Source organism: Rhinolophus sinicus, chromosome 3, assembly GCF_057876585.1.
Source record: "Rhinolophus sinicus isolate RSI-liver-muscle chromosome 3, RSI-T2T, whole genome shotgun sequence".
In the NCBI taxonomy this organism is placed as follows: Eukaryota; Metazoa; Chordata; class Mammalia; order Chiroptera; family Rhinolophidae; genus Rhinolophus; species Rhinolophus sinicus.
This window is the reverse complement of record NC_142503.1, coordinates 59,473,406-59,497,820: the sequence shown is the minus strand read 5'-3', so window position 1 is coordinate 59,497,820 and position 24,415 is coordinate 59,473,406. Positions and strand designations below refer to the sequence as shown.

Sequence of the window (24,415 nt, the reverse complement as noted above, 5' to 3'; positions counted from 1 at the left end):
TAAATTCACTCAAATAAAACTGCAATATCACCTGCAAAATAAATGGGGTCATCATTTCTTCTAATCCTCAGAGTTGCAGTAGTCTTATTTCCTATTTTAGTTCCTCCAGTGGCGTTAAGTAGGGTAATGGTAAATTCCTCCATTTCCTCTGGAATCTTTTGGAAAATGTTATACATGTTTTAAGTCAGATGATTTATACAAATAATTCCATTATATACTCCTAAATTATTTTTATCTTTTTTTAAAAAAAATTGTTCTATTAATAATAGTACTAAAGTTCATTTCCATTTCTGAGGCAGAACCACCCTAAATTAAGTAGGACTTAGATCCCCCCAAATTTTAATGTCATTCATCCAACAGCCACTTTATTTTGACTCACTATAAAATGAAATGTACATAGATCTTTTGCCTTATATAAGCTAAAAATAGAAATGCTAGTCATATTTCTTTATGAAAATAGGATACATGCTGTTTACAAGAAAAAAATGAAAAGAAAAACAACTTTTTGACATATTTAGAACTGAGTTCATAATAGTAGCAAAAGCTCTGCTGGCTCTCAAAATGCCACTTACAAACATTACTGAAGTTTCACCCCCGTGTCCTAACAAGATGAGATTCCCCACATCTCTGAGCCTATAGAGATCCCTAGGTGGGCACTGTTTCTCTTTCACTTCATCTATATGAGCTGGTCTTCTCTGCATCCTAAAATGGAAGAGTGTTGGAATTTTGTCTCTTGAGTGACAAGTTTGCAGGAAAGGAGACAGGCTTCCGTAGCTATTTGAAGCACAGCTCCCCTCAGAAAAGGTCCACTCCCTCTATTACTGAGCTCTTCCTCTTCATTATCAGTAAGATGAACAGCACATTGAATCCATGATCCATCTGGTCCAAGATCCTGATTCTGAGAGCGTATCATACGTGTAGGATACTTAGTAGAGGGCACCCTTGTTTTCAAAGGGCCGAAGCACAAGGCAAGCACTCCACCTCTCTCTCAACTGGATCCCTGACATTTGACACCTATGCAGTGTCACTGGTCACTCTCAGTTCTAAGAGCTGAAAATGCCTTCAGAAAAAACAAAAATAATATTTCTCTTCTGTCTTATAGTCAGACATTATCATACCTGAGTTCTTTATCAATATATTCACAACAAAATATATTACCAGATGTTTAATTATTTAATAAAAAATAATAATAAGCAATGACAACAAGTAAAGAGAGTTATATATGCAACATTTACCTCATCTTGAAGGGAGTAAATGGTGATATTTTTGGAAAATTCCTGATCTCCAAAGAAAATAGTTCCTTGGACGGGAAATACATCTTGTGTAAAGTCTGGACTAACCACCCATGATACACTAACATCACCAAAGTTGCCTCCATTTCTCATTACACCATAAACAGCTGTGAAATACAAATGGTATAATATAAATATGAATATATATTAAACAAATTTAAAATGAGTAAAGAAATCGCTCAAACATGCAAAGGTAAAAAAATAAGACATCTTCTTAATAAAAAGCAAGTATTTGCTTAGCACAGCCTCCAGGGTACATACAAAAATGCATTAGCCTAGTCCTCCTTCTGTCGACATCCAATTGATCAAATAAATGGACTTGATCTTTGTTATCACAGTTTGGGATTTTAAGTCACTCAGCACAGGACACAGAATGGTGACTAATTAGATACACCTATCACAAAGTCCTATAAAGATATTTTCTAAAGGCAGCTAGAGGAAGCTGCACACTCAAAAGTGATTTTCTTACTCAGAAAGATATTGCTCTAAAAATAAACTACTCATTTCAGGCCACTGCAATAGTTCTCTAGCAGTTACTCTTTGTTTTAAAGTTTTTCCTATTTGACTCAACTCATTCTTGAGTGTTTGAATCTCACAGCATATGGTTAATTGAAATCAAAATAGAAATGATGTCACCAGAATCATCACTATACTATGGGAGAAATAAAAACAGCAAATGAAATAAGATTCTTTAAAAAAACACCAATTTCTACACTACATGTAATTTCTAAAACAGGTGGACAACTAAAAATAACTATTTGCTAAATAATTTTAAAATGATTAAGTTCTTCTTTAGTAAACAGTAATAGAATATAAGAAGCAAAATAAATTACCACTTTCAGTACTGTCTCCTTTACTTTCACTTATCGTAACAACTAGACCATCAGAAACAAATTCTATAATCCCATGAGGATCATCATTTTTTAGAATCGTTATATTGACAATGGTAGCACTTCCCAACTTGCTTTCCCGTTCACCATGGCTGCTGAGGACCACCCAATAGTGTTCATCCAACTAAAATGAACATGTCAAATTAGGAAAAATACAAAGTTGGAATTACAAAGTTTTCAGAGCAAATAAAAAATATATATTCAAGAATCTTAATACAGTCAATTTTTTCAGAAATGCATAACTCAAAGGATGAAACAGTTGAATTATTCCTTAAATTTTTTTAAACATTTTCCTATCAATTAAGAAAGACACCAGATATAAATATACATTATGCAAAAAGGGAAAAGATAAACCATGACACTACTCTAAATAATAAGACTGAACCTTACCACTGATGATATAGTCATTTCAACTAATGTGGGTAAATAAAATAAAATTTAAAAGACACATATACACTAGTATGTAAATATAATGGAATTATGCCTTGTTCCATTAATATAAAACTTAAATTCATTGTCTTTACAAAAGTAATTTTAAGAAAAACGTCTTCAGTTCTAAACCATATTATTAAAAGTTCAGTCAATGCAGATTACATAGAATAAGACTTAACATAGAGCTAAAAGGAGATGAAAACTGATCACACACTAAAAATTTCACATTGTTTGGTATTTCTTTATGTAGGGAAAACATACATAATTCGAATTTGTATACCTTACTTTGTTTTTTAAGCTTGTTTTTTTTGTTTTCCAACCACAAGTACTATTCAATCCATTCTTGCCCACTACCTTTCGATGTGTCTCCTTGTCAATATTCAACATATTTACAATATACTAGATACTATTAACTTTACAAAAGCACAAGGAAAAAATAAAATCCCATACCTCTGGTATCCCATCCGATCTTGTTAGCAAGGTGATTATGATCTCTCTTTCCCCAGGTTTAAATTCTAATATGCCTGTGTTTCCATAGAATTCATTGCTGTCTCTTGGCTCTACCCAGTAGTGTAGAAACTGTTTAACTAGAGCTCCCCTGGATCGAATGATGTGGAGCTCTACAGAGTCTCCTTCCTTAAAAAAGAAAAGAAAACCACACACACGCGCAAGTTCAAATCCTATGAGTCTGCTAAAGCTGTGAGTACAGAATAAATTGAAGTTTCTTTCAACTTACATTTATAATATACGGTCCTCTGGAAACAGGAGAAAATTCAAAAATTCCCCCAGGATCATCATTTTCCAAAATAATTAGATCACGGCTGGTATACCCAGATTTCAGCACTTGATTTTCCACACTGACCCTGGAGAAGTCAGAGGGGGAAAAGGCACCCGCTACCTATAGCTTACTTCTGAATTTTGCAGGCTTCTCGGCAATATTTACAACACTTTCAGATAATGACTATGAAGGTTATTAGAAGTTAAACCTTAAATTGAATTTAAGTGTATTAAAATCACTAAAGATCAAAACAGTTTTACTCAAAACGTTTATGTAAGAACTTCTATTTCTGAATGCATTCTATTCTTTATATTTGACTACTGAAACCAAACACTGCATATGTATAGAATACAAGAATACAGTAACCAAAGGTTGTAAATACACTTTATTTTTATAAAGTACCAAATTTAGATGTCCAGTTTTAGAAAAATCTGATTTATAACATGTACTTAGAAAATGTTTTTAACTAAAATTGTTTTAACTTTACGTAAACTTGAATTAAAAAAACACACAACTCATTACAGAAGATTATACTAACTGAATAAAAGTTGGATAACTATGTGGACTAAAGCCACACTAATAAAAAATAAAACTGTTTAGATTTTAGAAATATTTTGTGACCTTTCATATGTTTCTATTCACCTCAATTTTATCGTCTTGCTTTTTTTTTTAATAAAAGAAAATGTGGGATATATAAAAATGGAAGCGAATGGATCGCATATGCATGACATGTTATAACAATTCCTATACATATCTTAAAAGACAATATTAACACAAAATTTGTTTGCTTGCTCCTGGTTTTTGTGTTCAGTGTATAATTAGAATGATCAAAGGGAATGGGACTACAGGCTCTGAGGGTTTAAAAGCCTGCATGTTCCTTGAGAATTCTTAATCCTGCAAGCTGCGCTAAACCTTTTCAAACATCACTTTCTATTGAACCGAAAAGTACTCATGATCAGACCTCAAAATCACAATGAAGCCACAATTAATATGTAGAAAGGACAGCTCACTTCTTATGTAATAAAGAATCAGAATTAACATCCACCCCTAGCTTTTGGAAACCTGGCAACCAATATCTATGTAGCATACTAGTGGCCACAGAAGGATTAGTCCAAATAACAGGACAGTTATTTGTTATATTATTAATGCACTCATGATTTTCATAGTAAATTTGCCTGTATTTCATTTACATCAGTATTTTTATTAATTAAAAATGCTTATGTCGGGGGCCGGCCCTGTGGCTCAAGTGGTTAGAGCTCCATGCTCCTAACTCCGAAGGCTGCTGGTTAGATTCCCACATGGGCAAGTGGGCTCTCAACAACAAGGTTGCCAGTTCAATTCCTCAACTCCCACAAGGGATGTTGCCACCTGCAACTAGCAAAGGCAACTGGACCTGGAGCTGAGCTGCACCCTCCACAACTAAGACTAAAAGGACAATAACTTGAAGCTGAACGGCACCCTCCACAACTAAAATTGAAAGGACAACAACTTGACTTGGAAAAAAGTCCTGGAAGTACACACTGTTCCCCAATGAAGTTCTGTTCCCCTTCCCCAATAAAAATTTTTTTAAAAAATGCGTATGTCTACATAAGCTAGGAGACCTAAAAAAAAAAAAAAAAAAAAAAAAAAAAAAACTGGATCAGAATATAAAATATAAAAATCCATTCTGAGCATTAAACAGATAAATTTAATCTTATACTTTCTTGAAATATGCTACCCTTATGTAAAAATGGGAAAAAAAATTAAGTTCTTTATATAACTGAGAAAATGTAGGCAGAAATTACTTGGATGCAAACAATGGAAGAGATAAGAGTTTTGATTATGAATTCTCTGTTAAACTACAAGATTTACAGAGATGTTAGCTATGAATTTTACAAGCAAAGCACAGTAATTGTTCCCTACGTTATGTGTAAACTATAAGGAAAGTTAAAATTTTAAATTCCTCCAAACTCATAAATACATTAATTGGCCAACTTTTTTATCAGATATCGTAAATGCATTCATAATTTAAAACTCCTAGAAAAAAAAATCCATATACACTCCCCTTATCATTAAAAAGTAAAACTACACACAAATCATGCACAGGCAAGTTGACAAGCAAAATTTCTCAAGATCTATGGTCATGCAGATGGCAGCCTTATCCAAAATAATGGCTTGCAAAACAAAACGCTGAATCACCAAAAAACAAGGCACTTGTCTTGTACACTTACCCAAAATACACGACAAACCTTTCTGTTTCTACTCTGTCAACACACAAAGAAGCATGAGGGGGGAAAAAGGAGACAGAGACACAATTTGCCAAAATCTCACTAATGCTGCTAGAAACTTAGAAGGGAAGGGTAAAAATAAAGCTAAAGAAGGTCTTTTTCCACCTCCCCCTCCATCTCTGCCAGGCCACAAGCTAGTAATGTTCATCTTCTTGGAACTCTGCACACGGGGTTCATTGCTATTGACAAATGCTAGCAAGAAGTCCGGCAGTTCCCATTTAGGGGAGATGACCTCATGGCCAGCCAACACGCAAGACCCATTGAAGACATTCCGTTCCAGGCCTGCTCCAAGTCACTGGGGCCTGCCAATCACTGTGCATGCTCACTCTCACTAAACCACAACAGCTAAGCAAATTTCATTCAGCCTGACTTATAGTTACTTAGTAGCTTTAGGATTAAAACAATAAAAATAAAAACATCCATCCTGAGAGCTAAGGCCAGTTCTGCTTCAAAAAAATAAAAACTCTATAAACAGAGAAAAATATACCTTTCATCATGTGCACAGGAATATACTCAAGAAGCCATATCATTATATCTATTTTAATTATGACAAATATTACTTAAATATATGTGTAACTTTATATCAGGAAATCTAAATACTTTTCCAAATCCCCAATGCAGTGCATTTTCAAACAGCAATGATAAACACATGTCAAAATATACAGACCTATTGCTTCATTCTTAAAGTCAAATGATACTATCTATAAATAAGGGGTTATATACCACGTATATCAATTGTTTTCTCAAATAAACATGCATAATGAAATTATTGTTGGGGAAATTATATTTGGGGAAATCTAAACTATAAATATTTTTAACTAGTATGATATTAAAAGCATTATAAATTGTTCAATAGCAGGGCAATTTTATCTATATTTAGTTAAAATATAGGGAATTTGCATTTCAATTTGACAGTAAGATAAAACAGTAAACTTTATCACCATAAAGCGTTAATTATTTTTGTTGCAATATTATATTGTAATCACACTAGCATTCATTCATTCCTTCTTTCATTTTAGTTTTGTTGAAAATTTGCAAGCTTGAGACGTAGGTTTTGATAAAATACATTATTTCAAACCATAGATTTTATTCTCACATTTCTTTAACTAAATATAAGTTATAAGTATATCTTAGAACATTCAAATGTAATTTCCTCATTCTTGTTCATGCATAACAGATAATGCAAGTATGTACTAGTTACTAATTGAATTAAAACATTTTAGTATAAATTTGAACTAATAGCCTCTATTTGAGAAAAGAGGAACCATTAATTTCTGAAATTCTCCTCCCCACTATTTGCACGTCCTTGTGCACTGTTTTTACCCACAGGAGCGAGGAAGAAAGAAAAAAAAGAAAAAAAAAAAAAAAACACTTAAAATTATTTAATTAATTTGAAAGATTTACGTGATAAGGTAAATGACTATTTTAAAAGAATATGAAGAGTAGTCACTATGACCTTGCAGAGGTATACTTTAAATCATTCTTCAAACATTTGGTTCAAAGCAGAAACTCTCAGGTGAGCTAACCAAGTTTCTGTGGATTGCTACACCTTTAGTTTATATTTGCTGTTTCCTTTTTTTTTTTTTTTTTTAAGATTACACAATGAGCTAATAAGTCCTCAAACTCATAAGTGAAAAAAATAATATTCGGTTTATATTTCATTACATTTCACTGATTTTTTTCATCATTTGAAATACTTTTCCTTAAGAATTAATATATATATTATTAAAATCATATTATAATATATATATTAAAACCATAAGTCATTTAGATAATAATGTGTTGCATTTGGCTTTTGCTTGCTTGCCTTGTGGTTGTTGTTTTACTTTTTATATAAGAAAGGAAGTAAGTATAATGTGGTTCTGAAAGCAAAGAAAATGAACAGCGGACATTCAATAGATTTGTCCCTACATTCTGTATTTTCTTTTCACATAAAAACAAAAAACAATTACTCATCAGGTTTACAAAATATGTTTACATAAAACACCTACAAAGAGAATCCTAGAAGAGGCTGATAGTAAAATAAAGAGAAGGTCAGAGGTTATAAAAATAATTACTACTATAGTCTTGATTAATATAGTACAAAATAATGCCTATTAAATTTATCTATGAATTTACTGTCTCTAAAATATGAATTTTTTAAAGCCCTCAAGTCATACTTTAATGTTATCAACTTCAATATAAAGAGACCTATAATAAATAATCTTTATTATGATTAAAAATAAAAATACTTAACATCAAAAAAATAATAATAATTAATATCAATTGATCAGTATTTGTTTCATTTTTAAAAAGGATTTTATGCATTACTGAAAAAAATCTCTCAATAAATTGTGATATCTTCTTAATATAAATTACCCATTGAGAAGTGTTAAGGAAATCCTTATTATTACTAAAAAAAATAACACTTGCATTGTATTATTTTTGATTCTTTGGAAAATAGTTATTACTTAAGGTTTAAACTCCATGAGAAAAAGAGGATTTCATTATATGAAGATTTACACTTTCTTTTCACTCACTCAAAAAAGACATAATCCTCTTCCCTGTTGAAAATGAAGCCAGCAGAGCAGTTTGCTTAACCTAACATTTTAGATTTGTTGCTGCCTACTTTTTTAATATAGCAACATATCAGCTATACCTAAGATATATCTGAAAGCTTCCATAAATTCCTTATGAAATCTTTCCACACAATGAACAGCAGGGTAAAAGTTCATGATATCATATTACTCATAGTCTAACCAGAAGCCATCAACAAACAACAGAAAAGTCAGAAGGCCACCATAATATTATCTACTTAGTTTTTTTTTTTTTTTTACATGATAAGGAGAAAAGAACTAAAACAAAAAAACAAAACTATTTCAGATTACTCAAACACATAAACGTTACTAAACATTACCTAAATGGGTTATTACCTGTCTAGAGAAAGTGTTACCATCTCATCCATTTCCGGTATGTCATCAGCATTGATAGTAATGTTGATTGTTGTGTCACTTTGCCCAGATAAAAATACAACAGAGCCATTAAAGGGACCTATATCGTCCAGGGTCACTGCTTTTGAATTAAAGCCAGAGGGCTTCAAACTCCAGTAGACAGTAGCCTGGCCATCAGTTCCATCCCGATGTATGGGAATGTATACCTTATAAAAAGAAAAAAACAAAAACAAAAAAAAGAACAATTTCTTCTGAAATATGTACTCACAATTATATAAGCTTTTCAGTGATTGAGCTCACATGTTATGATATGAATATGTGTACTCTGCATAGAAAAGTGAACTATTAAATGACATTGAAATCACATTTCAACATGCCTTCTCTTTAAGCTTGAGTATAATTTTAAATAGAACTATTTTTATTAGTGTTTGCTAACAACAATAATAACAAGTAACAGTAAAACATGTTTCTAACCAATACAATAAATACAGTACAAACAAAATCAGATGCTCACTTCTTAGCTCTGGGTTATCTTGGGCAAGTTACTTAACCTTTCTGACCTCAATTTCCACGTGTGAAATGAAGCTAGTGGTTCCCTGTTTTGCAAGTTGGTGGTGAGGATTAGAGTACCTTTCCTTGGGATGAGCTAAGCAAATGGAGTCTACTGTAATAATTCTGAAACTAATTGTATTTGATAGTTTTATTTAAGTGCACTATTATACATACATACATACATACATACATACATATATATACATATATATATATATATAAAAAATAAAAGGAGACTATTAATCATGATGAAGTGTTTTCAAAGAATATAAATGAATACTTAATGGTAGATATGCTATTCTTTTTAAGCTCCTAAAAAAAGGTACCCTCTTTGTTCTGTGCCCTTTAACACAGCCCATTTTGAAAAAAAAAAAAAAAAAAGAGGAAGATATTTCCCTCATTAATCATTCTGCTAATTCAGCTAGCAAAGGTCAGGGCTGGAGACTAGAGAACAAAGCAAGATTCTTAGGGAAGACAGAAAAATTAACCAATATTGGACCTTTAAATCACAAAAGGGAGTGGGTATGGACCAGGCTGTAGATGGAACAAAGAGAACAAAGGGAACTTCCATTCTTTCTTCTGTTTCCCAGGAAGAGAAGAATAAAGAAAGGTTCATGGAGCCCAAAACTTCCCCCCAAAGCTAATTTCCTTTAAGAGAAAAATATGAAATGGTAAATTTCCAGCTTTATATGACAAAAAAAAAAATCTACTCTTTAAGAACAAGCTAAATGCTTTAGGTTTTTTTGTTTGTTTGGTTTTGCTTTGTTTTTTTTGTTTTTTGTTTTTTTACTTTTTAGAAGGAAACTGTATTAAGAAAAATATAAAAAGTCAAAACCATATTGAAAACTGGAGCTTCTCATATAGAATCAAGTATACAAACAAAGTAAGTTGTGGTCACCATATTTTGACATGAGGCTTTGATACCAAAACAGCTCTCCTCATTCCTGATCTGAACCCCAAACCAATTTAAATAAAATCTAAGTGTGAGAGACTTGGGGAAGATCTTAGGGACAGACTGTGGCTCAAGGAATGGGAAGGCTGAAGGTCAGAGATAAGGGCAAGAAAATCCAACCAGGGTGGGGTACAGGAAGGGTGCTATATGTGAGCATGCTTTTATATGTGTATGTACGTGTGTATGTGTATATATGCAATAATTTACCCAGATATATAAAAATCCTACAATTAGGCATTCCACAACTCTACCACCATCATCTCCCCAAACGAGCACAGGATGCAAAGCAGCCACCGCAGTCCTGCCCAAGGCAAGCTTGAGGAGTGCGCAGAAATGGAATGGGTCCTGTGGTGCATATGACTGGGCCAATAAAAGAAAAATTTTGTTTGGCTCACTCTATCAAATGTCATAGCATTACCCAAAAGCAGCCACAATAAAATATACTGCTTCTGCTGTGAGCAACTAAAATTCTAATTTTATTTTATAGGATACGGCAAAAGATGATGGAAAATCATACACTCATCAGTTACTAATGTCAAATTACACACTGAAGGTTTGCTATAAACGGTGAAGCTTTTCATGAAGCTTTTCTGTTTACTCAATATGCTAACCCTATAAAAAAAAGTGTCTGTACATTATCTCACACTCATTAGGCCCCATCAATAAGAAAAAGCCTTCTTACCACTTCAGCAGAGAAATCTTCTTGTTCATGCAAAATGATTGGAAGACTGCTAATAAAGCCAATTTCTCCATTTGCAATATCTGGAGTAACCACCAAAGAAATATTTCGGATTTCCCCAAATCTAGGACTTATAGGTGTGATTGGCGGGATGATGTTCACCAACTCCAAAGTTTCCAACTATAATAAACAAATAAAAAAATAAAACATGAAAGAACAGAAATTTGAGAAAAAAATTTTTTAAGTCTTAACTGCATGGGGCAACCGATTAAACATGGATAAAGGGCCACCAATAACTTAGCAACTTCATTCTCCTCCTTCTTCATTCTCCATCCTGTTTCAACCTCCTGCACTGGCTTGTTGAGCTCCTTCTGCTCCCCAATTATTATTACCCCACAGGTTTCTTTCTAAGCCCTTTATCTTATAACTTTATACCCTCTCCCTTATAATCTCTGATCTTTCCTTCAAATTCCAAAACTTTATAACCAACTGCCATTAAATATGACATGTCACACAGACACCTTACTGATAAAATGTCCAAAACAGTAATGACTATCTCTGTTCCATATCCCCTTCCCAATACCATCACCAGCACCATCATGGGCTTTTCCTTCTTGTTGCCTGTATTCAACTACCTTGACCTTAAAGGTTGGTCCAAGTCTTCTTCCACTCTTCCACTGGCCTACACCTCCAATCACCCACTCCCCTTCTCTGTCAGAGCAAGTTCACTATCAGAAGACCATTTAAACTCCAAATGTGACTTAACATGTCTTTATGTTTAAAGAAATGCAACACATGTATAAAATTCAATGTCCCTCTAATTAATAAGCATGACCACCAGAGTAATTTTCATGGTGTTCTCATCTATAATGGCTTCCCTTCATCATCCAACAAGTGCAAAATATACCCACTCTCAAAGACCAGTTAAATTTCCCTCTCTACCATGAGGATTTCCTTGGATTCACCAACCCTCTTTATTCTTTCTGAATTTCTATTGTTACTTTCACTAAACTTAGACTTAATTATAAATTTCACACATTGCTTGCTTATCATCATTTTGCGTGTTCCAGAACTTTCACTTCCCAACAAGACTATAGAACTCTTGTGGGTCTGTGTCCTTCTCAGCATTTTCCCCAATACATGGCATAGATCTGAAACAGCAGCAGCTACATCATAAATATTTGTTGATTCACTCCTGTAATACAAACTGAGCTCTGTAGGAATTCTGATATATCACAAATCTTCAGCATCTTAATATTCTAATTTTTCAAAATCCAACTTATCGAGCCTCACAGTGCTCACTTGAGTGTAGGAATAGATTATCATTATAGGACTGCAAAAAAGCATAGAGATTTCAAGTTTAAAAACCAATTTTGAACTTAATGAGACATTATGGATCTTCTACTCTTTAAAGCACTGTTAGGCTTTGTAATGTGGAAATGATGCCACTAGGTAACCACCAGTAGAGACTTATGATTTAAGCTGGTTTTCCACAAGTGGACAGAACCAGTACTGATCCTGCCCATAGTCTCACATTTTTTGATCAACAATACACATTCCAAAGGGCAAAAATAAAAGCCTTCTTCAAATGTCACATAACTTGGCTTTGAAAATCATATACAGGAGAAATGTAATTCTGTATTTATAAACATTCGAGTCAAAGAAAACATAAATTAGACTGACCTAATGTGCCAAATATTGGTATGTAGACTAAGTCAAATAAAACAAAAAAATGTGATTCTTTAGTATACTGCATTTACTTTGTAAAATAAATAAACTGTAAAGATAAGTAGTTAAAAATGAGTCATTCTTTATGGAGAAAAGGTATATACCCATATACATACATACTTATCTCCAAAAATAGCACAAAGAATGAACAAAATACATATATTTGAATGACATGTGAATAAAAAGTGTGCCTTGTTTTGAGGCAAAGATGTTTTTAAAATACACGGATCATGTGTAAGCACGTCTGTGAATGAACACTCTCATGCCTGTATAGTCACAAAGCACTAAACTGATAATACTGTTTAAAACATCAAGGGGAAAAACTCAATATAGTTTTACTTCCAAACTTTCTAAAAAGAAAGGAAGAAAATAAGTTATATCTTACATTTATCAAGAGAGTTATAGAATTCTAAGTACCATATTTTTGAAAAGTATAAAGAAAAAAAAGACGTAGAAGGCTATGAAATGAATTGATCAAAAGGAAAATGCTAATTTTACATGGCTTATTTCCTAGTCTCCAAGCCTTTTTGTCTGGGTTCCTTAAGCATCTGCTAAATCAAACTGCTCCATTCATAAAGAGTCGTTCTTTGCTTTCAGACAGTTTGCAACTGGGACAGCACATTCGTAACCCCATGCCTGCCAAAAGTTTTATCTCAGACTGATGTATTTAGCTGAGAGGGTTACTAAAGAATGAGGAGCTCATGTCTGATTCTGCTTTCTTTAGTTTCATTCAACTCTCCATGCGGAGTCTGATGCCTCCTGTTCTTAAGTTGCTCATCCATTATGCACTACACAAACTGCACAACCTTCTAATTCTAGCCAGCCTTCCAGAGCCTACAGCTGTTTTGAATCTCAAGAAATTGTCAGTAACTAATAATGTCTTTTTATGTTCTAAAGTGTTAAAGTAACTGTCTGCACAGTAAGACCTTTGTTTTTTAACTGAATACCGAGGTAGATAAAGAACTGAGTCTGGAATTAGTGGTGCAAACAGATTTCTAACCCGCGATCACCAAAATTCAGATATTACATGCTTCTTCAAGTGTTTCCTTACTTTTCAAGTGTCGTCAAAAACAAATTCTGTCATGTTCATATAGAATGCTGAAATAACATAGCTAGGATAATATCTGACGCACTGAAGGTTCTTAATAAGGTTTTGTTTAAATAGGGATTTTCTGCAGTTACTTGGATACAGATATTGAATATTTTAAAAAGAACAGAAGTTTAATATATATATGTTACTAACTCTGGCATAGATAAAGGGGGTCTGTATTCACAGTAAAAACTGGTTTTGAGGCAGCCTAATAAATCAGAAAGCTGAAATGGAAACAGAAAAGTTCTCTACGACTCAAAATCAACATTTCTGCATCATCAGTTCTCAAACTCATGTCATGTTACTGCAACTGTTACAGGAACGCCATGATGCCCAGACCTCCATGAAAGCAAAAGAAACAGTGTCAAATCTTTGATTCTTTTCACTTGTTTTAATAATTTGGTTCTCTATGAGTCGTGACCTATGCAAAATGAGAGACGGATAGAAGGGAGAACTGAATACTGAGATATTAGAAACACGCAAACCTTAAACATAGGCCATGAATTGAATGTTTATGTCCTCTGAGAATTCACATGTTGAAACCCTAATCCACAGTTGTGAAGGTTTTTGGAGATGGGGCTTTTGGGAGGTAATTAGGTCATGAGGGTAGAGCCCTTCTGAGGGGATTAGCGCCCTGGTAAGATACCCAAAAGCTGGCTTCCCTTCTCTCTCTCTCCACAATACCAGGATACAGCAAAAAGACAGTCTGCAAACCAGGAAGAGGACTCTCACCCAAATCCGATCTCAGAAGTCTGACCTCAGACTTCCTAGCCTCCAGAACTGTTAGAAATAAATGTCTGTTGTTTAAGCCTCCCAGTCTACAGTATTCTTTATAGCAATCTGAAGTGAGACAATGTATATTAATGAGAATGCTCTGAATCCAGAGGACACCTATAGCAGAGAAGGCAAAAGAGTGCTGACACTAAAAATAAAAACCTCCATTAAATTCTGAAATGCCACTTGACAAGTTATGTGTATTATTTCCCACAGGCTCTTGCAAACTCATAAGTTTGGAAATGCTGCCCTAAATGAGAACTAATGAAATCAGCATTCATTTCCATATTCTACCTTTTTTGCACATGTATTTGAGGACACATATGCTACAATATAACTAAAACACAATTTAAGAAGGAAAAACCAAGAGGTAAAGAAAATTCAAAAGTTCAGTAAAAACGGTACCAAGTAGCAAATGTACAAAGCAGATAATACAGGTAAACTTAACCTTCAACATATATCACACAGATGGAAGATCTAAAGTGGTGAGGATGGCATATAGAAAGGGGGTGATTAGAAACTCTAGTCTAGAGGAAGCAATAATACACCATAAAACAAAGTTTAGGCAAAAATTATAAAACATATTTAAATACAGCATGATTCAAAAAAATTAATGAAATGAGATTTCATTTGATATATATTTCAGTTAGCAAAATGTACGGTGACATAAGATGACACACTTTTTATCAATCCATTCATACTATATGAATCTGTATTAAATTTATTTACATTACCAAAATTTGATAAGCACCCTTTATAGCTTTCTAATTTTCAGAACCAACCAATATCAAATGCATGGAAATGCATCATAAGTGTGGGCAGATGTTTTAAATTTTAACAATAAAAATTAATGTTAATAAAAGTTAAGAAATAAAATAGGTAAGATGAAAGAATATGTTATGGGGCCCTTTTTACTCTTAAGTAGATGAAAATCCAGAGATGCCATCTACAGTTAATAGACAAAGAAACAGATTTTCTAGTGCATTATTTAAAAGTATCTACAGTACACAATTTTTTTTCATATTGCTTTATTTCTGGAATGCCTTCTCCCCAGTATCCATCATGAAAAACATATTTATCCTACAAACCCCATTCCTACGTCACATTTTCCCAAATCAACTCAAAAGAATGGTAGTGCGCTCTCTCTCTCTCTCTCTCATTCCTCTCCCATTAATAGTTTGTGAGTTACTTCACTATGTCATCCATTATATTCTGACTCGCATTTCAAGTCTGATGTGTTTCTATTATCACCTGATTAAAATACTAACTTTAATAGAACCCTTGTTTTATTCATCCTTATATGTGTTAGGAGCTCACAGAGTTTCTCTTTGGACTCCCTAGATAACTAATAGTAACCACTAGTAGAATCCAAACTATAAATGAGGGCAAAAGAATGGTTAACTAACTCTCTCACACAGGTAAGTACACATGAAGTTTAAACAAAGTTGAGTTTAAACATTAAATTACCTGTACTAGGAAGTGGGCCCCATTTTGAAGAAATGCATCATTTCTTATTGGTAATTTTGTAGTGACTTGGGTTTTATATCCTGGGAAAATGAAGTTATTTCTCCTGGATATATTTAAGATGCCATCTTTTGCTTCCAAAGGGCCCGCGGCTCCAGCAGGAATATAAAGTGCAGAGTAAAACATCCTCACATCTCCTTTAGTTCCTCCTAGTCTTGTAAAACTCAAAGATAAATATCGTTCACCTGGGGTGCTTTCAATCTTCTGATTTTCCATAGGAAAAAATGTCAGTAGGCCATAAACATCATCACTATCCTGAATATAGAACAAAAGCTGTGGATAAAGGAATAAAATATTAAAATGCAGAATTCTCACATCTGAGATACCAAACTGTTTATTTGCCAGGCTGTCCTGATTTTTAATCTTCATTTACTTATCTAAAAATGATCACTTCTTATATATAGTAGAGTAAAACATGAGTCAAAAACAGATTTGAAAACCTTCATAATTTATAGTGTGCAGAATTTTTTTAAGAATAAACTTTTCATTTACAGATGGGATAACCTTGATCAAGCAAAACAACTGGCATTTCTAAAACCAGTGTTCTCCCTGTCACATCAAACTAAAATAAAGGTGATTTGTGTAACCAAATTCTTTGGCTCTTCCATTGGACAGCAATAGTCACACCAGGAAAGTATAACAAGAGATCTACCTCCGCTGGTTCGCTCACTTCTGCACCTCCTCGTATCGTATGAGGCAGAATCTGAAGTAGATAAGCTTCTGCCTCTTCTGGAAGATCGTCATTAACAACAGTAAGAGGAACTGATGCCAACATCTGCCCCTGTGCAAAATGGAGCACTCCAGAACTTGGTCTGATGTCTGCCGTTACCGGCGAAGGATCACTGCTATTCCGTGTCAATACCCACTTCACAGAAACATTCCCATGGGTGCCACCATTTCTAACCACCGTAATTTCTTCAAATCTAGAATTTTGTAAAAAGAAATATATGCAGTCATATAATACACTCTATTCCCTTGGGTAGATGTTCCCACTGTCAAGTTGGCCATCAGACACTGGTAAAAGCAGAATCCATATAATAAAGAATGATTGTTTTTAATCTGAAGGAACTGATATGTGGATGTATCTTAGGAAACTACCACAATAGGAATTCACTTGCATATTTCAATCACTCCCAAAATGAGAAAGAAAATAGCAGGACCATGATAGAGAAAATGACATATACTCTTAAGAGTTCAATCAACATTGTGCCCAACACCACAACCATAAATCTTGAAATAACATATTAAAATAATTGTAGCAATGGGTTTAAAATAAACCATACCTTGATGTTGTATCTTCATCAATTATAACTGTCCTTTCAAATAAGACACTATTGAATGAGAGGACTCCATAAGGTTTGTCATTTGGCTTAATGGTGACTTGTACAACAGAAGGGCTTAATAGCACAGCATCGCCCTGTAAGGTCTCTTTTAGTAACATAATGTGAAATGATTCAGCAATCTCTGGTATGGTGTCATCAACTACCTGAAATTTCAGGTGTGATTCATGAATAAAAGGTGGAAAAACAATAGTTGTGTTTGGCTGAAGATCAATGAAGTCTAAATTTTGCTGAGCCTGTGTTGTTGAATTCCCAGTTATAATAACATAACTGATCGAAACTTCATATTCGTCAGATCCAATCAGATTCCCATTGTCATCTTTTCCACGAACCACTGGAATCATGAGTATGTGGTCATCTTCGGGTACCAAATAAACACTCTGAATGAATCTCACAGGACTATCATTTTTCTTAATGATGATCTCAACTGAGCTCCTAGAGGTGTTGATCTCAGCTCCTCCTTCTACACTTTTCAGTTGAATCAAAAATATTTCATCATTTTCTGGTACCTGTCAAAGAAATATAAACAGTGGCAAAACATTAATAGTCAAAATTTACCTGCAAAAATACCAAAGTGTAAAAAGTCACTATGTTTCAATATAAATACATAAAATAAAAAGGTTTTAACTGAAGGGAGCAAATAGCAAATATTTACTAAAATATTTTCCAAAGGTAAATAATGTATTTTAGATAGGGAAGGAAAAGTTCATAAAGCAACGGTACGAACAGGTAATGAAGTACAGATATAATGTCTTTCAACTTTCATCAATCTTCAGGTAACTCTAAAGATTTGATGGTAAAATGAACATATATTCTTATTGGTTTTATCAGGTTGGTAGTATCCAAAAGTACCGTTCAAGATCAAATAACATTTAAGAATCTGGAAAATTACATAAAACATCACCTACAAATCATTAGTTTTCAATTGTGATTTATTCTTTCTTACTAATGGTTTCTAATTCAAGAGCTAAGCATACGATATCAGTCACATGATATCCAAAATATACATCATGCCTCCCTGGAGAAAAAGCTGTTGAGAGTCAGTATTAGGGAAAATGTTGACTTTGTTAAAACTTTTTTTGTTTGTTTGGTAGCTGCACAGTATTCCTAGGGATAACCTCCACTGTGCTATTTGAGCTTTTCCTTCACTACAAATTTTATTTTATGAATAAAAGTGAAAAAGTATATATTTTTACCTCAATTAATAGCAATGTAAAAGGAAAAGCTATGTATCTCAAAAAATAAAATATTATGACTTGATTACTGATCTTTTTTCCCCAACTTTATTGAGGAACGCTTGACAAATATTAAAGTGTACAACGTGATGATTCGATATACATATACACTGTCAAATGACTATCAAGTTCAAGATAATTAACAGATCCATCAGCTCACATATTCAACTCTGTGTGTGTATATTTATGGTGAAAATGTTAAGATCTACTCTCAGCAACTTTCAAGTATACAATACCATAATTTTGACGATACTATGCTGTACACTAGATCCTCAGGAGACGATCTTTTAAGTTTACAATTAGAATACATAATAATCATTACCCTAAATTATATACTTTCCAATATTCTGGGATCTAAAAACAAACAGTTTTTGTTGGCTACCAGAACCAGATGAACTAGAGTTAACACTACTACCTAATATTACATTTTTTTCAACAGGACCACTCTCTCTTAACAATGTCTTCTAATTCATTTACCTTTTTTCCTCTCTTGGGACTTTTTGTGATTTGTTTTCATGATTTCTTTGTAGGAAGGTAGAGAGATGGTTATAAATACCCAGTTATTTTTTTTTTTCCTGGCAATAATAAGATTTTTTTTTTTACGTTATTTTTCTGTTGTTTAGCTCATGGAGGATATACTTGCACGTTACTGTTCAAATTCATTGTTTCCTGAGCACTTACTTTAGCTGTGTATATATATCTCAAACCTTGGTAGCTTCAATGTGAAATGTAAACTAACTAAACCCTTCCTATGAATATGAACATTTAAAATAGCCAAACAAAGGAATATCAATTGCAGTAGAAATTTCTTTGCTTTTATAGTAAAATATTTATGCTGGGTAAGTAGACTGTACCTGCTCAAAACTGAAATCACTAACAAAAATCAGTCATCATACAAAATGCTTAAATTTCTGTAGTACGTGTGGCTGCCAGTTATGTTCAGGTTCATCAGCAAATTCAATAACATAAATATTAACAAGATATCTTCCAAAATAGCAATTCATAGATAAAGTATGACTTGCCATAATCACTACGTTCTTGAACAATTTCAAATGCTGAACACAATTTAATCCTTGATTTAATGTTCTCTAGCATGTCTATAATGCAGACAGAGTCCCTGTCCCATTTAAACATTTAACATTATCCCACCTCATCATCAAGTACTGTCAAGTTATAAACTACTTTTGCTCTGCCAGGGGGAAATGTGATATTTCCTTTAACTGGACCCAAATCTTCTTCTGATGGATTAGGGCCACCTTCTACCTGCAAAGAAACACACAGTGCCATCAATAAATGCAGAATATTTCACAAGAGTAAAAAAAAGCATTATTAGGATGTCAGCTGACAAAAATCTGAAGTTTACTTAAAAATGTTTTACAAGAATTATACTAACCTGTATGAAAGTCTCCCCTTGTAATTAATAGCCAGGGCCTATCATTATAGACCTTGACTATAATTACATTAAACCACATGGTTTCTAAGAGCTTTCTCTTTTTTCTCAACCATTGTATTAAACCTGAGGGAAAAAACTTATATTTTTTCTTGAGAGGAAGGTATACAAAATTAGTAAATTCTCTGAAGTAATGGAATCAAATACCAGTTCCACCACGGACTGTGTAATCTTGGGGCAAGATATTTAACCATTCTGTGCAGCATTTTCCTCATCTTTGAAAAGAGCATAATAATATCCACTTCACAGGCTAGATGTGAAGATCTAACAAAATCATTCTTTTTGAAAAGTATTTATTACATACTCTGAGTCCGACCTCTTCTAAGTATTGAGGATATATATAGTAGTGAACAAGGCAAACTCCCTACCGATCAGGACGTTACATTTAATAAGAGAACAAATGATAAATAAATGTGTTATATGGCAGATGATAAATATTATGGAGAAAAATGAAAAAGGGCATAAGGGAGACTGAGTGCTGAGAAGAGTTGCTGTTTATATGCAATGACAACAGCATTGGTCTAAAGCACTAGAACAGCATACGGCAATATTAAGTGCTCCACAAATGTTAGTTGTAACTATTTCAAAAAAACAGAAGGCTCAATGTAGGTGCCTGACGACTGCAGTGTACACCTGAACCTGAGGCTGAATTCTAATGAATGTCAACATTAACTTTATTTATTTACATATATATATATAGTCACAGGAAGGGGAGTACAGCATAAGGAATAGAGACAGTGGAAATGTAACGTCTGTGTGTGACATGAGAGGGGTAGTAGATTGGGGGAGGGGGGTTATCACTTTGTGAGGGGTTGAATGTCTAACTATTACATTGTTTTATACACCTGAAACTAATAAAAAAAAGAAAAGGCTCAAGACCCAGTAAAATAACTTCAGACATTCATAGTAAAGGTGAAAACACTATAACTGATGATCATTTCCTTATCCTTTCTACAGCCATTTTTTTCCCAATTTTTCCCATATTTGTTATCAAATACATTTTCAAAAGTGTATTATCTAAGTGCATGTTCCTAAATACATGAACTATTGCTTAAGGATTCCTGTAAAGAACTTTCAAGGCTACTGCATATTTAATTAGTATTTACTATGTTTTTCATGCACTCCTGCCTGATGTGATTTTATTTTCTTATGTAATTAATGTAACCATCAAAAGAGGTAGGTCCCCATGAGCTCAAGTAGAATTATGTTACATAAATCCAATTATCCATTCTATTGATATTATAATTAATAATTAAGATAGATACTGGTGTCAGAATTGTGCAGTGTTTTAATGTTTGAAAATAGCATACAGTCATGTTCAGGATCTTTATAAAACACAAAAATTAGTTGGAGATTTATATATGTATCTCATAGAACAACAATATGGTAACACAATGGTAAGCATGTGATCAGTAAGCAATAAAATGGAATGGTTACAGCTAGCACCCTAAGACATGCACCTCACCCACAGCCTATGTCACTTATGTCAAATGCTATAACATCTATGAACCTCCAAGGTGGAGTGTGACTGCTGTTAACACCATCCAGTACGTGTATTTTTAAAAATGGGGAATGCAAATGTGGGAAGACTACATATTAAATAATTTTACATAAGCCTAAGTAACCCACCAGCATTTTAAAAATTTATATCCTTGAAAAGGTTTATCATAAAGGTTCTATGAATTGTATGGAATTAATGTTGTCATAGTACTAGTAGTAGTTTGTGGTTTATTATTACTCTGTACCTAAAATGATATATTGTGTTCCATGTAAGCGCAGTGTACGTACTCAAAAGCAAGGAAAACATTTTTAAATTAACCGTGAAACTAGTCAGATAATGAAAGTAGTTACTTTTATTTCATTTTTATTAAGGGTCACATTTATTATACAAAGGACCTTATTTTTCAAATTGTTGCCATCTGGTATGAACTCTAAAGTGTTATCATTTAAAATGATTTCAAAATAAACTTACTTCAAAAGTCACAGTGACCAGTCCATAGGTTCCTTTTTCTCTGATGAGAGTAACAGGCACAGATTCATTGCTGCCCCTAGGCTCACTCACTGTGATTGAGAAAGGCTATTGGGGAAGAAGAGATAATCAGACACTGATCAATAAGAGGTAAGAGGTGGTGCCAACTGTTACCTTAGAAATACTACATTTCCCCAGACAAATCAATCCACATTGTACGCTTAAGAATATGGTATTTCCTAGCATTAATCAACTGTATCTAATAAAAGCACTTACAAGGTTAAAAGTAATAGTGTAAAGGGACATGAAACTAGTCAGGCAAAAGATGTAGGTTCTTGTCCTGCTTCTACCATCAACTAGCTGTTCTGCTGAGAAATCTTAAAGGTTATCTAATCAAAAAATGAGAAACTCCAATGTTCACAGGAACCCAGGTCACAGAAATGAGTTGTGCCTCGAGACCAGGGCAGCTCACTGGAACCACCATTTGGCCTTGCTCCCAACCACTATCCTCTCCTCATCGGTCAGCTTGCCATTGAAAAGCAGACGACTGTTAATGACTTTTTCAGGTCCTGATCACTGAGGGGAAGAAAGAGCCAGGACTTCCAATGTGGAAATGTGCTGACGTGGGTCTTATATCAATTTTTGCTCCAAAAGACGCATTAGAGCTGATGGTCCGGCTAGGTCTTATTTTCAGGGGAACATGGTACTTAAGGGCTCAGTAAATGTTGGCTTATCATCATTAGTGTTATCTTCATCATCAATAATCATCCAGATCAGGAAACAAAGCCAACCTATTTAGCAACTACTGTGAGCTCAATTGTTACTTAGTGTAATTTTAATCATGCAGGGCAGCTGCCCAGTCAGAAGCTGCCTGGCATCACTCAGATCTTAACAGTCAGGGACCTGAAACTGATGCTAGAGATTAGGATTCATTCTGAGAGGCTAAGAAGTATAATGTCAAAACTAAAAAAGAGGACTTCTAGTGGATGGTGGATTTTCAGTTCTCCTGGGTACCCTGTTCTACTGAAGCAGAATTGAATGTTAAGAATACAGTGTCACCACGATACTACCTTCTCCCCATGACTCTGGATTTGGTGCTGGAACCATGTTTTCCTGATATTCCACATGTGTTCTCTCACTCAAGTTGCCAAGTTAGTTGGTATGGAGTTCCTTTAGGCTCTCAGCCTCCTGAAATTCTCACCACTAGTGTTTTTGCCCTGTTCTAGGATTCTACAACATTTTTATAGACTGCAGGAGAGGGAGAAATTGGAAAGTAGTTAATAACTACTCCCATCCCTTTTACTTTTATTTTGGGGGCATTAAGACATTGACAGGAACTTGTGTTATCACAGCAAGCCAAGTCTATATTTGGACAGCAAATCTGCCTGTATTTCACACTAGTTACTAAAAGACACCTTCAAAGACCATCATTCATTTCAGTATTGGCGAGGTGAGAGAACTAAGGAAAAGGCTATTGAAATACATTTTTGCCTTTTGTTTTATGGTGGCTTCCATCTACAGAGACTCAGGTGATTCTCTTAATGCCACCTTGGGATCCTTTCATTCTCTAGGAAAATATCGATGTTGAATGGTATGAATTCAACAATGGCTGAAATTTCCTCTTGGACATTGGAGAGGTGGTACATATTAAGTAACCTCAACCTCCCATTAATTAAAATACATGGACCTTTGGGGACAAAGTAGGAGCCTGTTATATATTTACCAGTCTCAAGTGGAAACCTTTCAAATGAGGAGAAGCAAGCCAGCTATTAGACGGGTAATTTATGGTGATTTTTGTTTACTGTGAAAATATTTCTATTTTGAACTATGTTTCCATTTGTTGTCCTGAAGGAAGTTCTTATAACTCAACATTGTCTAGTCTTATAAATAAAGAGGAATTTGAAATATGTTCACTTTCATAAAGAAAAAGAATCCTTTAAACAAATCAATGTGAGGCTGGGGGTAAGTGCAGAGGAAAGGCAGTAGGGAGGGAAATAAAGCAAGTAAGGGAACCTGCTTCATAAATAACTAATAATGTCCTAACAGTCAAATAGAAATAATTGGTTAATTAAAATAATTTATGTAAATGATGTAGTGTAGGTTACAAAATGTCTCATTTATGTTATTCGTGAAAACTTTTTAATCAAGATACTGCAGTTATAGAGATCATATTTATCTACAGCCCATCTTATTTCAAAGGAAATTTAAGGTATTAAGAAAATGACATACAATGCACCAACTGTAGTAGCATTCTAAATTGGAAAATAAACAAAAAGCTGGGGAGCATCACATCATCTTTTAGTAATGATAATTAGTATTTTGATTCAAAAGTTTCCATATCATGAAGGTTATTATAGTCTAATACTTAGTGGAAAAACCCAATGGTATTCAAGATAAATTTTGTTTTAAGAGCTGAAAACAATTTCTTTCAAGGGCTGACCTGTCTTGCGTGTTTGTGTCTAAAGATAAAACACTGTGAATATAGGACTGGCCAGGGACACGGGAATTCGGTGGTAAGGGAGAAAAAAGTGAA

General features: G+C 33.8%; 1 protein-coding gene across 1 annotated transcript in view; it reads right to left on the bottom strand.

The window, feature by feature from the left end:
• Positions 1–24,415, bottom strand: part of ADGRV1 (adhesion G protein-coupled receptor V1) — a 503,930-nt gene that overhangs the window by 437,191 nt on the left and 42,324 nt on the right. Inside the window, exons 5-16 of the mRNA XM_019734240.3 lie at positions 21,886–21,990; positions 19,613–19,726; positions 17,172–17,737; positions 16,541–16,811; positions 15,832–16,161; positions 10,776–10,952; positions 8,572–8,795; positions 3,351–3,477; positions 3,065–3,250; positions 2,126–2,306; positions 1,236–1,399; positions 32–155 (exon numbers count right to left, since the gene is read on the bottom strand). Of these exons, the coding sequence (XP_019589799.3) occupies positions 32–155; positions 1,236–1,399; positions 2,126–2,306; positions 3,065–3,250; positions 3,351–3,477; positions 8,572–8,795; positions 10,776–10,952; positions 15,832–16,161; positions 16,541–16,811; positions 17,172–17,737; positions 19,613–19,726; positions 21,886–21,990 (2,569 nt within the window). The remainder of the gene's footprint in view (positions 1–31; positions 156–1,235; positions 1,400–2,125; positions 2,307–3,064; positions 3,251–3,350; positions 3,478–8,571; positions 8,796–10,775; positions 10,953–15,831; positions 16,162–16,540; positions 16,812–17,171; positions 17,738–19,612; positions 19,727–21,885; positions 21,991–24,415) is intronic.